General features: G+C 40.6%; 1 protein-coding gene and 1 pseudogene across 3 annotated transcripts in view; both read right to left on the bottom strand.

Moving 5' to 3' along the window:
- Window positions 1-15,320, bottom strand: part of MDN1 (midasin AAA ATPase 1) — a 121,540-nt gene that overhangs the window by 74,516 nt on the left and 31,704 nt on the right. For all 3 annotated transcript variants that reach the window (XM_048494388.1, XM_048494373.1, XM_048494380.1), the window contains exons 23-39: window positions 15,162-15,313; window positions 14,195-14,373; window positions 13,806-14,014; window positions 12,884-13,030; window positions 12,266-12,407; window positions 11,863-12,015; window positions 11,378-11,510; window positions 10,635-10,773; window positions 10,388-10,518; window positions 10,077-10,212; window positions 8,271-8,400; window positions 4,945-5,178; window positions 4,503-4,700; window positions 3,213-3,418; window positions 2,430-2,552; window positions 1,511-1,708; window positions 193-300 (exon numbers count right to left, since the gene is read on the bottom strand). In XM_048494388.1, coding sequence (XP_048350345.1) covers window positions 193-300; window positions 1,511-1,708; window positions 2,430-2,552; window positions 3,213-3,418; window positions 4,503-4,700; window positions 4,945-5,178; window positions 8,271-8,400; window positions 10,077-10,212; window positions 10,388-10,518; window positions 10,635-10,773; window positions 11,378-11,510; window positions 11,863-12,015; window positions 12,266-12,407; window positions 12,884-13,030; window positions 13,806-14,014; window positions 14,195-14,373; window positions 15,162-15,313 — 2,718 coding nt within the window. The remainder of the gene's footprint in view (window positions 1-192; window positions 301-1,510; window positions 1,709-2,429; window positions 2,553-3,212; window positions 3,419-4,502; window positions 4,701-4,944; window positions 5,179-8,270; window positions 8,401-10,076; window positions 10,213-10,387; window positions 10,519-10,634; window positions 10,774-11,377; window positions 11,511-11,862; window positions 12,016-12,265; window positions 12,408-12,883; window positions 13,031-13,805; window positions 14,015-14,194; window positions 14,374-15,161; window positions 15,314-15,320) is intronic.
- On the bottom strand, window positions 9,326-9,486 carry LOC125425571 (annotated as a pseudogene).

Here is a 15,320-nt window from a genome sequence, read left to right as displayed (position 1 = left end):
AAATGGCTATTCCATTTTCTGAGCAGTATTTTAAGGCATTGCTGCTCTTTTCTATTTTTTTGAAGCTAACTCTTATTTTCTTCTTCATGCCTTACAAGCGACAACAACACTCAAATCCAGTATTAAAAATAAGAACCAGCCACACCAAAGAATCAGGAGTACTATAGAAACGAGAACAAAAAATATTTTTACCTTGTTGTTGAATTCAACCATCTTTGCAATAAATGTATCTCCAATGGCAGGAAAAAGGGAGTTCCCAATGTACTCCATATCTGCTACAGAAAGGGGATCCATATAGACCTATGCCACCAACAATATTTGGAAAACTCAGTATTATTGTGTAAATGGAAAGATACACATGACACATGCAATTCATCTTTCCAACAACACCCATAAAGCAGGAGTGCCAAACATTTATTCTGAAACACGGATCAGAAACCTGTTTTTGTCATCAACACTTTAAAATATTAACTTAGAACAAATACAAAGCCTCCCTCTAAAGAACTCAAACTACAGGATTGGAACAATGTGAAAAAATCTTAAATAGTTTTGGCAAACATGAAAAATATTCAAGTGAACTGTAGCATTGCTTGACCAATAGTAAACTGTCTGTTGTTGTTATAATAGAATCTGGGGGGGCGGGGGGGGGACAAGCAAATATCATGCTTTCCCATCTTTTCCCCCATTCAGGTCCAATGCAGACATAACTTTCAATATCTTTTTAAACTTTGCTTAAACTTTGATTTAAAAGACTGCATGTTCTTGGAAAGTTCATACACTCCCCCTTCCTCTTGTTTAAAATCCCTTCCTTTCTCATTGCTTACCATGATGCAGAAGTTAATTTGCATTGAATGCTTAAAATGCAATCCATACAAAAGCTTATTGGAAAAATAAACAGACACTAAGCAGCTTATAGATTCTGATTATAGCTGCATGCATTTTCAATTCAATGGCCACATAAGCCTATCACACTGTGACTTGCTAGGCACTGTTAATCTTTAATACAATCAACAGAACTGTAACTGCAGGCATTTAGATATCACAGGTTCTTTTCTGCTTAAATTGATCATTCAAGCATCTTTCTAACATCATTTGACAGTATGCTTTTAGAATTAGAAACTAAGAACCATTAAAACTGCTTCACATTCATGTTGTTTTATGCTCTGCTATGTTTAAATGGTGGGTTTTAATAATTCTTATGATGCTTTGTGTTTTTATTATATTTCATTTTGTAAGTCACATCAGGTAAGGTCCCTGGAGAGATGGAATAGAAATTTTCCAAACAAATAAGATTTGAATGGAAAACATTATTTTTAGCTACTTCTTAAACCCGTTAAACCAGAAAACACGGCTTGAGCACAGTGCATTAATTTACTTCAGTAGCATTAAGTGAGCCTGAAATAAAGCATTCAACATTGTCTGAGTTGTGGATTAAGAGACTCTAAAACGCTTAACATCATCCCTTTCAGACTGACAACTTAAACAGTTTTAAATAAGATCATGGACTTGCCTGTGTGAATCGGTTAAGAAACGATTTGGGCAGCCCCTTTCTGCCACCTCCTTGCCTATAGGGATTTTGGCACCCAAAGATCTTTGTCTTCTCATGTTGAACATGAAAACTCATTCCCAACTCAGGAATGTAAATCTCTGCCCGATGATCAAAACAAGCATTCAGTCCTTCCAGCACTGACTGAGAAGCCAAGTTCAGCTATAAGAGGAAAACCACAAGGGGGGAAATTTCACCCTTCCTTCATAAAAATATATCCACAAGTTTAAAAACATGAAGTTCTTCCCATGTTTGCCATTTGACTCATATCCGGAATTACTGCAAAGCCCTCTCCAATCAAGTGGACAATTTTATAACAAGTCAGAGAGGAGGCAGCCCAATCCAAGTGGTGAGGCGGGTGGCTCGTCACTCTCAGAGAAGCTTCCTGGAAGCATGCAGAGGATGGTAAAACAAAACAGCCTTCCCGTCGCTTAGAAGCCTCCATGGGGCTGAATAGGTCATATATGTTCAATTTTTCCACCACCGTAACCCAACGAATGGCTGGGAGGAAGCCGACTAATATTAACTCCTCTCTGGCCATGCCCCCAACTACCTCAACTGCGCCAGAGGCAGCAGGATCACTGGGATGCTGGCGCAGCATCACATCGCTGGGGGAGACCAGCAGCAGCCGCATGACAGTGGTTTTGCCTCTCTGCCAAAGTGCCCCAGGGAGGGCAAACCCACCACTCCTAGCAGTCCTTTTGCTCCCACCCCCACTCTTTTAATGGGGCTCTAAATCAGAGAGACTACACCAATATTAACCGTCACTGAATCACACCTCCCTACCACAGCTCCTCAAGCATGAGCGATAATCTGGTTAGAATTGGATTTAGTTACAGATGGTCCCTCATAACACACTTCACATCAGTAGCCAAGAGCTCACCTCATCTAATACAATCCAGTGACCAGCTTTTAAGGCTGCAAGCAAAGGTCCATCACGCCAGGCAAACTCCCCACCTTTGCCTCCTTCAACAGGCAAGTCTGTTCCAAACAAATCTGTGATATCCTTGTAAGAGGAAACATAACCAAGTTTCTTCAAATGTGTGCAATGAAGTATTGCTTCAGGCAGAAACATGGAAGGTGATTTTTGAATTAATAAAACACAACAATCCAGGGTCTTACTGTAACAATCTATTACTGGCTCTCAAAAATTTGGTTCTTCATGCATTTGCTCTCGCACTAAATTTCTGAGTAATACATACTTCATAACTTTGAAAAACATAACAATAAAAGTTGAGGAACAAGAACTCACATTCCTTTTTATTAACCTGCTGTACAATTATCTGACAGCACCTTATTGGTGCACTAGTTAGAAAGTTGGGCTATGATCTGGGAATCCCAGGTTTGAGTCCCCACTGTGCCATGAAAGCTTTTTGGATGTCCTTGGGCCACTCTCACACAATCAACCTATGCTACATTACATGGCTGCTGTGAGGACAACATAGAGAAGACAAGGAGAATGATGTAAGCCATTATGGGCCCCGTCATGGGAGAAAGGCAGAGGATAAATAAAATAAGCAAACAAACAACTAATCTAACCAAAACATCCTTTGTCACACCTCCAATCAATCAGAATTTGAAGACTAACTAGAAGCCGATGCGTTAACTGCCAAGCTGTCTCTCCTGTTCCTAAAACCAGAAATTAGAACTAAAGCAGATGGATTACCGTTTGTTCAGAAAGGTTGATCCTGACAAGTAAATTTCCTGAAGCCTTTGCTAAGGCTGATACTAAGCTGGTCTTTCCGACACCTGGAGAGCCTTCCAGGAGAATGGGCTTGCTGAGCTGCAAGGCTCTTAACAACCGTTGCGCATTCATTGCTGTGGTTCTTGCATTTAAAGCATAGTCTGAGACACTGTTCTTCTGGAGAGGACCTATAGGATAGAGCAATTTTTAAGTTAGACTACAGCTTGACTAAGACAGTTGCTATAAGACTTTTACCCCAATAAAGAGAATGATGAAGTGTTCAGATACCTAGCACAAGCACTTTACATTTCAGGCTGGGAAATCCCAAGTAAAGCAACTCCCTGGAAAAATGGAGAAAGCTACCATGCTGGGGAGAAGCCTTCCCCCCTGCTGTACTATCTTTTTAGGTGCACAGATGGATTGTAGCCGGGAAGGGAGGCGGGAGGAGATGCTGGTGGTTCTTTAAAGGTGCAATTCCCCAAATGGAGTCTGAAACAGGTCAATAATGGGTTGACTATACCACATTATTTTTCTGATCATTTGACTGGCTCTGCAGCTCTAGACCAGGGGTCCCCAAACTTTTTAAACAGGGGGCCAGTTCACTGTCCCTCAGACTGTTGGAGGGCCGGACTAAAAAAAACTATGAACAAATTCCTATGCACAAATGATTGTAAAATGTGTGATTTCACCTTTCAGCCTTTCTGTCATGGTCTATTTTTAGAACAGTGACCAAAGTACAGGGTGGGCTCCAAATATTGTTGGGGAGGCTGTGGAATACCTTCCCCTGTAAAAAAAAAAAAAAAGCAGAACTTTCCCAATGAAGCATTCCATCTAACCCAGGATCAGGTATCTTCCTGGGTTCTTTCCTCCCTAGCAGCCAGCGAGCGATTTGCCAGCCTGGCTGATGCCAATGGGAGTGAGGCGGAACAGAAAGCCTGAGAGCAACACATGGAGTAGCCGAGAGGGAAGGGCGGAGCAGGAGTTGCCACATGTAAGGTTTCCAACTCTGGGTCAGAAAATTCATGGAGATTTGGGGGTGCCATCATGTAATTGCAATCAACAGCCGTTGGGGCCGGTTCCTCCTCTCCCTCGAGCCCTCACTGCACATGAATGGAGCCATCGCTGCCATGCCTGGCGGGCCGGATAAATGCCTTCAGGGGGCCACATTTGGCCCCCGGGGCCGTAGTTTGGGGACCCCTGCTCTAGACCAGTAGCTTCTGTTCTTTCATTTGCCCTTATCATTGTTAACTCAAAAACACAAACATTTCTTGCCTTTTGGTATATAAAATGGATGGATTCCTACACAGTTCTCCATCCAGACAATTTCCCTCTTTTTCTTCAGATGATAAATTCTCAATTCATTTTTCTGCTCCTTAGTGAGTTGCACAATTTCTGAAAGCTTCCCACACAAATATTCCAGACAATTTTCACGGGCCAGAGAAGTGGCTTTAGCTGAACAGGTCATTGAGCCTAAGTTAATAAGAAAACCAAACACAAATTAAGCATCAATGTTAGGAGTGTCACCAGTCCTCCCACACCACTACTGAAATAGCACTGGAGTTCACATTCCATAAAGAAGTAGCTCTTGACAACAAAAATTATGGATATTTTTTACTGTACTATGCTTTATTTTGACAGGCAAACTGCTGCCTTAACAATTAGCCAATTATATCACTAAATATATTTTAAGACAAGAGATAAGCACTGGACATACCTGAACCTATTCCATCTATGTATACCAGACATGCAGCATGTACAAGTGATATTGCTGGAGTGATGCCAGCTACCTGGCATTTCTCAGAGGAATCTGACAGACTTGCTTTCACCATGGTGTTCATGAAGTGGACCCATGACAAAACATCCCGGATGCTGAGAACACACTGGCGTCCAAATTCTTGGTTCGTCAGCCACTCAATAAAATCCATCATGACTTCTGCTACATCACTCCCTTGAGAAAGAAAGTGGGGTGGGGAAAGAGAGGCACAAAAGGGAGGAGAAAGATAGATATAATTCAAAGCAATGTTGCAGGTACTTTAAAAAAAGATACAGCAGCAATAACCAGAAGACCTTAACACCCTTCAAGGGAATTACCAATCTCACAATGGATTCTTCTAGATAATTTTTTAAAAGAAATCTCATTACAATCATGCAAACTACCACAACATTATTTTAATGGCTACACAAACTTATTTGTGTTGTTGGGGACATTTATTAACTGAAGCAGAATGTTTGATGAATGCACTGTTTCCATGCAGATGGAAGATGATAGATATGGTGACTGGATTTTTCAAGGCCAGTATTTGGCAAGGATACTGCCTATCTAGGCTCCATGGGATCCCAACAGTCAATGATGCAAGGTGCCTTGCCATTAACTTCTTTCCTGCTTTTATACAATATCAGATCAGTGTGCAAAACTACACACCCATCCAGGATTTTACAACAGAGAAAATTTACCTGGCTTTCACTGCAGAGTCCTAATTGGAAGAAAATTACATCATGTGTCTGTTAAAACTAATTCGGCTTGGTTATATTGTCATCAATCAATCCCACACAGAGATCTGGTTATTACCCTTCTAGAGACATTCAATTTCTATAGGCTCCCCGTGCAAAATATCACTAGCATTAATTCGATTCCTTTCATACTGCAGATTAAAGACAGACTAGGCTTACTGCTTCTTTGCTGGTAGGCAATCTGTCTGAGTTGGTACTCTCAGCTGTGGTGCTAGAAGCACCTGGACTGATTCTTCTACTATTCTGAGGAGGCCCTTGACTGCCCTAATCCATTCCCTGCATGCTCCATGGAAGGACGACCTTCTACACTCTCTCAACTCATCCTTCCTTTTCCCATTATCAGTGAAGGGGCTTCACTCAATCTGAATCTCTGCACCCCCACCACCAAACAAGGTGAAGGAAAAAGGTGAAGGAAAAAGGTTAGGAAGAGGAAAAAGGCAAAAACAGGAGACACCACAGATGGTTCTTCCTCCTTTTCTCCCAACTCTTCTCTCCCCCCACCCAAGAGAAGTTGAAAAAATGGATCCAACAGATGCCAGAACCATTCCTCTGAGGGACCTGATTCTTATTTTCCATATCCTTCCTCAGGAGCAGCCATCACAGATCTTCTCCTTTCCCCCCCCCCCCCCCCCACACACAACAAGCACCCTGTGAAGTAGGTGGGGCTGAGAGAGCTCTGAAGAACTGTGAGTAGCCCAAGATCACCAAGCTGGCATGTGTTGGAGTGCACAAGCTAATGTGGGTCACCAGATAAGCTTCCACAGCTCAACTGGCAGAGTGGGGAATCAAACCCGGTTCTCCAGATTAGAGTGCACATGCTCTTAACCACTACACCATGTTGGCTCTCTATGTGAATGTGAACTTGGATGTGAATTTCCCCAGAAGGTGACAAAGATTCACAGGACAAGTCATGCTTGAGGCTAGTCAAGACACTTCTGACTGGTATTTTTGCTGGTTTTTAAATCCCACTGCCACTCTAAGCATTTTAACTAATCTCTCTCTTTCTCCTTTTTCTTGATATATTTAGTGCTTATGTTGCTGTGAGAAGCCTGAGGGCATAAGTAAGAGATAGTCTAAGAACTGTAATAAAGAACCCTCAGACAAGCAATCTAAATTTGGTGGGCAAGAACAGGTCAAGTGTCTATCTCTTGCTTGAACCTTATAAGTGATAAATCCAATTGGTGGTCCAACAATTAAAGTCTACATAGTACTAGATATATTGAAAGATCAAATCTCTCTTGTAACCAGGCAACTAAGTTCAGTAGCTAGACCCCTCACTCCTGACACCATCTCTCACTTCCTTGTGCAAGGAATTCAAACCAAAGTGTCTAAATTTCCTTACTCTAAGAATGAGGGTCAAGAATTTCCTGGCTGTCCATTAGGCTAACAACTACTGCACTGAAAGATCTTGTGTAATGGCTCTAAAACTGTGGAATCAGTTACCTTCCAGAGTTCACCGGATCCAGAATCTCTGCCCTTCAGAACAGGGTTTGGAGAATTTCACTGTTCACATGGGAAATTGGTTCAAAAACTGTATTTTGATTTTAGGTACACATATGCACAACCTATCTGGCTGCTACCTGTGCATCTACTCTTTAATTTTTTATTAAAGCTGCTATGCCATTTTTAATTATCATCCCCTGCTATGTGAATTCTGTATTAAAGGCAGGCTATGGATTCAATAAATAAAACATTGGCTTCTTAATCTCTTTCCAGGATAAAATGCTTCAGAATTTTTTAAAAAAATTATTACACACACTATTAGACAGCCTCCCTCCACCCCCCAGGAAACTTTATTTCAGTTTCACAATTTGGATTTTCAGACTACATCATCAGGAATGTAGTTTATCTTATGGATGAAAACTCTAATGAATTTGATGGGTTTATTCCCAGTAATATGTGCTTACAACTACAGACTTAAATGAGGAACTTCAGTCCCAAGAATTGCACTTTCTTTATCTATTATGTGAAGTGAAATTCCAAAATAGTGACACTTTCAGTTGTGCCTCATAGGAGGACTTCTCCACAGGAATTTTTTTTTCAGTTCAAGGAAATGCCTACAACCAACATTCCAGAGTATAAAGCTATTTCTAACAGTCAGAACTTACTTCTCAGCTTTTTGAAGTAGACTGAAAAGCTAGTCTGTTACAATAGAAACTCTCACTCACTCCCTCTCTCTCTCTCAACAGCAAGCCCTACTGGGCTCAAAGAGTCATTATGCAGTCTGAAGAAAAAGAACCTTCCCTCTCCAGGGCGACTCTCAGTGCTCTGAAGAAACTGTAGAAACTTCAGTGCACACCTAGCAGTTTTTGAAGGGGTTTTGTGTGTATATGTGCAGAACTGAAAGCATTTTCTTATACAGAAGATAACTTCTGTTACAACTATGGCACTGTCTGGCAAATGCATTGATAGAGAAAGACAAAAACCTACATTGTGCCTGTGTTTTTTTCTTTTTGGGGGAATTATAAAAGACTCTACACACATATACACCCACAATCTATCTGTTAAACATATACTGATAAAATTTACCATTGTGGTTTGTTCCAACCAGACACAATTCCGGATGAATATTATGTTTTACAATCTGTATTAAATCTTCACGATGGTTGCTTTGTGGGCACCATATTTCAGTAAATCTATTACGCAGGGCAGGAGACAGCTGCAAGCAAGTATACATAACTATAGTCAGTATTGGCATACTACTGCTACAATTCAGTGTAACATTTAAGTGAAATTTAACTCTTCCTATATAGCATAAGACTGAACAGATTTTTTAAAAGGGAAGCAACATGCTTGATCCATTATGACAATCTAGTCAGCCACTTTTTCTGCAAATAACGTTCCATGCAAATAGACTTCCTGCATGAACACGCAAGTACACATGACCTCACTTCTTCTGCTCCAAGAACTGAAAAGCTGCAAATAACAATTTTTGTGTACACCAGAAAAGAACCACTAATCTTATGTGAACTCATTCTGAAATGGTTTGGGGTTTTGTTTTGCTTAAGAAACTCCAGAGTTGCCACGTACACTAAAGGTGCCATGTTGCTGTATATGATCACTACAACTTGTCATTTTCCTACCAGCAATATAGAACCTGAATGTCTTAATGAAAAAAGATTAGGGCAATTGACATGTCAGAAATCTATAAAAACAAAGTACAACTATGAAGGACATACTTTACATAAGGAATGTATGTGATGATCAGCTGTTAACCTACAAAGAACCACTGTGGTGTATAGGCATGAGTATCAACCCTGGGGGACCCAGATCTGAATCCCCAATCTGCCATACATGCTTGTGGGGGCCATCGAGCAAGTTCAGTAACTCTCTCTCAACCTAACCTACCTTGCAGGAATGCTGTGAGGAAAAAAATGAGAAAAGTAAGAATGATGTACACTGTTTCAGATCCCCATTGGGGAAAATCAGAGTGTAAACATATTAAAAACGTGGGAGGCATCAAAATATGTATATATAATCCCTGCTTTGACAGAATGCTTCTTATTAATACATTGAATGGAGTACCATCTTGTTCTGTAAATAAACATCTCAGAGGCATTGAACTAATCCTTCACTATTGGATCATTGGTTCACTTGAAGCTAAGGTACTTGTTATACTCTTAGGCAAGAGGAAAAGCGGTATAGAAATTTAATAAATCATCATCATCATCGGCCAAAATGATCCACTGGAATTTATGCAAGAATTACACTACACTTGATCTTAGCCAAAAGGCTGAGAAGCGATGCAAGAATTACAACATTAGGACAGCTAACAACTGGTGGTAACATTGTCCAGAGAAAGACTCAGAAAATGATACGGTCAAGATCTTGTGGGACTTTCAAATCCAAACGGACAAAGTGTTGGCACGACACATACCAGACATCACAGTGATTGAGGACAAAGTGACCAACATTGACATGCAATACCTGGTGACAGCAGGGTTGTTGAAAAAAAACATGAGAAGGTCACTAAATATGACAATTTGAAAATCAAGATTCAGCGACTATGGTACAAACCAGCTGAGGTCGTCAAAGTGGTAATTGGAACCCTGGCCGCCATTCCGAAAACAATAGGGCAGCACTTGAAATATCTTCAAATGGACAAAATCAACATTCGTCAGATTCAGAAGGCAGCCCTGCTGGAATCCCCACGAATACTATGCCGATATATTACAACTTCCTAGGCTTCTGTGGGAGGCTCAAATTGTAATGAAAAGCCAACGACCAGCTAAAAAACTAGCAGCTGTGACATTAAAAATAATAATAATAATACTAACCTATGTGTGTAATTATCCTGACAAGCTACTAGAATATACAAAATAACGTTTCTCTTACTTCTTTCTTCCCAAAGTCTCCTCCGGGATTCATTGTGGCTAAAATGCGAAATTTCTTCCCCGCAGTGAGGAGCTCTATTTCATCGTCCTCACTGCCTTTCTCTGCTAACACCAATATTTTTTCAGTTTCGAGAACACTAGTAAGAAAAAATAAGTCAGTCCATACCATTAGAAATTTGCGCATTTTAAGATATACATTTTCTGATATTTAACAAGTTGAGAAGCCCAAACCACTGAAAGCATTTAGATTTAATCTGGATTTGTAATTAATATTCCAAGAGGAATGCAAATTACCATGTTACAAATACACACCTGTTAAGTCTTTCCAGAACAGAATCATCAGCTAATGAAATCTCATCCATTAGGAAGAAGTCATCTCCTCTCATTGCTAGAACAAGGGCTCCATCATGCCATTCGAACAGCCTAGGATGGTCAGAGTCCTCCTGTTTGAAAAGGGAAGGGGATAAACCAGAAACAAACAAGTCTGAACACATCTCCTACACGGACTTCTTGTTATAAAGCTGACAGTTATGTATCAAATACCTCATTAGCAACTGACCTCATCATTTGACCGCTGCCTAATTGGTCGAAGACCACCCAAGAAATCAGATGTCTCCATGTGCAAGTGACAGTTTACGGAATACAATTTCTGATTGGCTAAAGCTGCAAACATCTGACAAATAGTTGTTTTTCCACACCTGTGTAGGCAGAAAATCCAAGGAAATGGATTTAGAGAAAGGAACTAATTCAGAATTGCACTGTAAAATAGAAACGTGAATGACTCTCCCCTGAGTATTGTCATAAATTATATGCACAAATGCAGGCATCACACATTCAAGAACTAATGGGGAAAGCCCAACTCCATCAGAATTGTGTCTTTGCTCCCTTCTCGACTCTTTTTTCTCTGTCAACAGGAAGGGCAAAGAGAAAGATCAGAAATGAGAGCATACCCAGGCAAGAGTGACCTTTCCTGTTGATCAATGAATGGATTCAGGAATGAAACCAGCACACCAGAATATAGAGAGAGACTAGAAACAATTTCCTAGAAAGAACCACCTTTATGTGTGTGATCCGGTATCTTTTGTCTTTTCCTTCACAGCTGTTTTCAGAAGCATAAAGAGAAATGGAAGCAGATACCAGGGGCCAGATTCAACCCAAGATGACCAGTCACCATAGCCCACTAAAAACATGTTAAAGAGCTTTTCATAATTTTGTCAGAAGATTCATAATTAATTCCAGTTCACAGGCTTGCATGCATAATACTATACACACAATTTGTAAAGGCAACACAAAGCAATTTACCCCGTGTCTCCAACTAGTAGTACAGGCTCAGCAAACTCCAAGGCTCGGCCTACCAGCACTGCAAGCCGTGTCATCCTTTGAGTCCATACAACATGACCAAACTGGTCATCCATTACAGACATCAGTGTTGATCCTTTAAAAGGGAGGGAGAGGGAAAAAACTATTACCCATTCACAGAAGTGACAGTCAGCAATAAGATCAGCCTTCATCAAGTATTAACGTTTCTCATTTTCCAGCGTTCCGCAGGCCATGGAACACTGCTCTGTTTTATGCAGCTGTTGGTTAACGTTGTAAACTGTGGAGTTGACCAGTTGTTTAAATTTCTCTAAGTAATTTGTCAAATTGGTGTTTTAGTTGGTTTTACTTCTGTGTTCATTGGACTCATTTGTTTTGTATTTGTATTTATTGTACTTTAAATGTAACAAGCTGTCCTGAATACCTTGTGGGGAGAGGGTGCAGAGTACTAAGTAACAAAATAAATTTACCATCTTCTGTAAACTGACTGATTTGCTTCTTCATACTTCCTTCTGAGAAGAGGTAGTCAGGATTCAGCTTCCTCTTGAAGTGTTTTTCAATAACAGCTTGAATAACCACCTCTTCTTCTTGTTTCCTGACTCTTCCTGCAAGAAGCATAAATCCTAGGCAAGAAAGACAAATATGCACTCATCAGTATGCTTACCCGTATCATTTTAGATGCTGGAGTTACTGATGCAATACTGGGACTCACAGCAGTGGTTCCCAACCTGGGGTACGCACCAGAGCATTTGGGGGTACATGAAAAAAATTACATAACGAGTTTGCCAATACAGGGGTACAATTTTTGGGAAATGGGTGCCAAGGGATACGCAAGTGAAAAATACTAAGCTGAGAATAGGAATAAATTCTCACCATCGTTTGCTAAATGTTGAAGCCAGTCGTAGCTCTTCTCCTCCTGTTCTGTCAATCTGTACCTTTCAGCCCAGCGGAAAAGATCACGAAGAGTAATGAATCCATGCTTGCCTGAAAACACTGATGAACCTCTGCGAAGTGACTAGGTGAATAAGGACATAAAGCAAGCCACTGTTACCAACTGCAGTCTTCTGGATCTATTGGTATTCATCCATATTAATCATTTTGCAACACTCTCTTGTCTTAATGACTTTTGATTAGGCCTTTTCCTGACACAGCTTTTAGTGATGTTCTTGTTGTACCCAACATAACCTTACAGGCATCCACGGAACCCAGGAACAGCAGAAGTCTGGGCATCAATCAAAGCCACCCCCCAAAGGACACCCTCACAGAAGTACCTTCAATTCAATGAACCACTGACCAAGAGCATTCATAGAACAGATCTCTCCAACTTCTCCTGCAGCTTCAAATATGGGGAAACTCTACTGCTGCATATGTGGGTTTGGGTATGCATGTGCACACAACCCATTCTACAGAACGCTAGGAAACTGATGCCAGCCTGTCCACATTATTTAAGTTAAACAAACCCCAAACATAAAATAAACATAAAATAAGTACCTGCAACTCCAACATGACTTTAACAAGCTTAGAAGAGTATGAAGGTGGAAGATGACATCGTTTGTGCAGGATGGTTTCCAACTCTGAACTTGGTAATTCATCAAAATGCAGCTCTACAAATCTATTTCTGAAAGCTCTGGACAACACCTAAAACATAAATAAACATGAGTAGCAGATTTTTAAATGCTACCCCCTTACAAAAACACAGAACAAGGAAAACCTGGCCCACTATCTGCAAAGCCGAAGTCCTATTCCTGTTGGAATTTCATGGGGATTTTTTGGTTAATTTCCAATAGTTCTCCTTGGAATGTTTGCCCTAGGGAAACTGATGCATTTAAGTGCATTTCAAATAAACACACCCCTGTTCAGGATATAACATTTATAAGATATGAACAGATATCTAGAACAAATAATAGAAAAACTGAGGTGGAAGTGTCTAACCATTCAGAAATTTGGTTGGTTTTCTAGGCTAGATATCAGATGGCAAGGTAAAGGTCATAACCAGTGTTGCAAGCAGGATCTAATGTTATTCTTTTAAGGTTATTCATAAAAACCCTGTGATCCTCTGAAAGTTTATCTACTGTCTATGACCATGAACATTCCACCCTACAGAACCGACCACTTCTCCCTAATTCAAATTCACATACATACACACACACACAACCAGGTTTCTCTAAGATGCTTTCAGTCTGTTACCTTGGGGATGTATAATCTTTGCATTATGTATATGGATAAGTAAAAAGATATACCATTTACAGTACCTAACAATTTAGATTAATTCAACATCCAACCATTCTGGGACACCAGGTTAATTCTAATTGTGCCGGGGGGGGGGGGGGGAGGAGGAGATAAAGGAGAGAGGGAGAGAGGGAAAGAGAGATTGAGATTATAGCCAAAGAGGTCCTAACATCTTTCCACCAACCTTCCTGCCTCCATAGAGGCCTGGTGGATTCTGTGTTGCAAAGAGCATGAATCTTGGGTGGGCTTTAACAGTTTCTTGAGTCTCTGTTACAAACAATTCTCTGTTGTCATCTAGCAATCTGTTAAGTGCTTCCAAAACATCAGAAGGTGCCAGGTTCAGTTCGTCAAGGATTATCCAGTAGCCTTTTCTCATAGCATCAATTAGGACACCTTTAAAGCAATTGCAACAGAAAAAACACATGGCATTGCAATTCGGCTTCTGCAAGTGAGAACAACTGCGTTCAAAAAGGATCCTCAGCCCTTATGAACAGGTAAAACAGTTTCACACTGAAGTTCTATAAGTACTATTTACACAGCATTGGATAATAAACATAGTCAGCATAAACTTACCTTCCTTAAATATTAGTTTGCCAGTTGCATCTGATGTGTAACAGCCAATGTACTCCTGAATGTCAGTGTGTTCATGATTGTTAATTCGAACACAATGGTTCCCACTTGCAGCTGCCAAATAGCGAATTAAACTGGTTTTACCAATGGAAGTATCTCCTTGGATCAGAACGGGGTAAGTCCTTTAAAAATTAACAGACAGGAAAGTTAAAGGCAGCAATTTGTGATGGACAAACATCTTTAAAAACCCTTCAATCCTTGTGTGGTTTCACAGCACACTGTCTAAGAAAGCGTTCAGAAACTGAGTTTTTACCTATGGCATGGATACATTTTGAAAGGTCTTATGCCAGGTATCAAAGTTAAAGTATCTTTTGTGAAGAACGTAAGCAGCATTAATCTCCCTGACACATTGTTACCTGCATCTGAGACAGCAGAATGTGAATGGTGTATTTGAATTATTGCAGGTATGGGAATTACATGCTCCACTGACACTATTGCTCTGGGAGCACATTTGTGTTCATCAGACAACTGCTAGAATCTTAGTAATTGAACTGCCGTTAAAAAAAAACCCTACTGGACCTCATGTTGCTAACATATTTCAGAATGTATTCTTGTCTCTTTGGATCACAAAAGGAAAAACAGGGCACACAAGAAGTCCCAGCTGACTGGGTTGAATCCAAATACTGTTTGGAGTCAGCATAAGTTATTTCTGCTAACATGAGAGTGGAGAGATTTCTCTCTTTTCCACCTGCCCTCTGCACCCCATTGACCTTTCCCCAAATCCTGCTCCTTGCAGACAGAAGGCCCCCCACTCCAGGAACACTGAGAGGGTCAAAGTGGGAATCTGCAATGGGAGGGTAGACACCACAAATACGACATACATCTTTTCACTAACAAGTGGCAGTTACTCACCAACTTGAACCATATCATTTCTTGAAAACAGAAAAGGTGTTACTGATGCCCAACATACCCAGCTGATACAACTCTGACGATATCTCTGAGATTAAGCTTAACCGAAGGCGTAAGCACGTAAGTTTCATCCACAGTAGGTTCTTTATCACAAACTGGAATCCAGTACCCCTCTATCTTTATCATTCTGCCTTCCTTGGGTTCTGGTAAGGGCTAAGGA

Source organism: Sphaerodactylus townsendi, linkage group LG01, assembly GCF_021028975.2.
Source record: "Sphaerodactylus townsendi isolate TG3544 linkage group LG01, MPM_Stown_v2.3, whole genome shotgun sequence".
Taxonomy (NCBI): Eukaryota; Metazoa; Chordata; class Lepidosauria; order Squamata; family Sphaerodactylidae; genus Sphaerodactylus; species Sphaerodactylus townsendi.
Note: the sequence above shows the minus strand (reverse complement) of the source record. Positions and strands in the feature narration are given on the sequence as shown.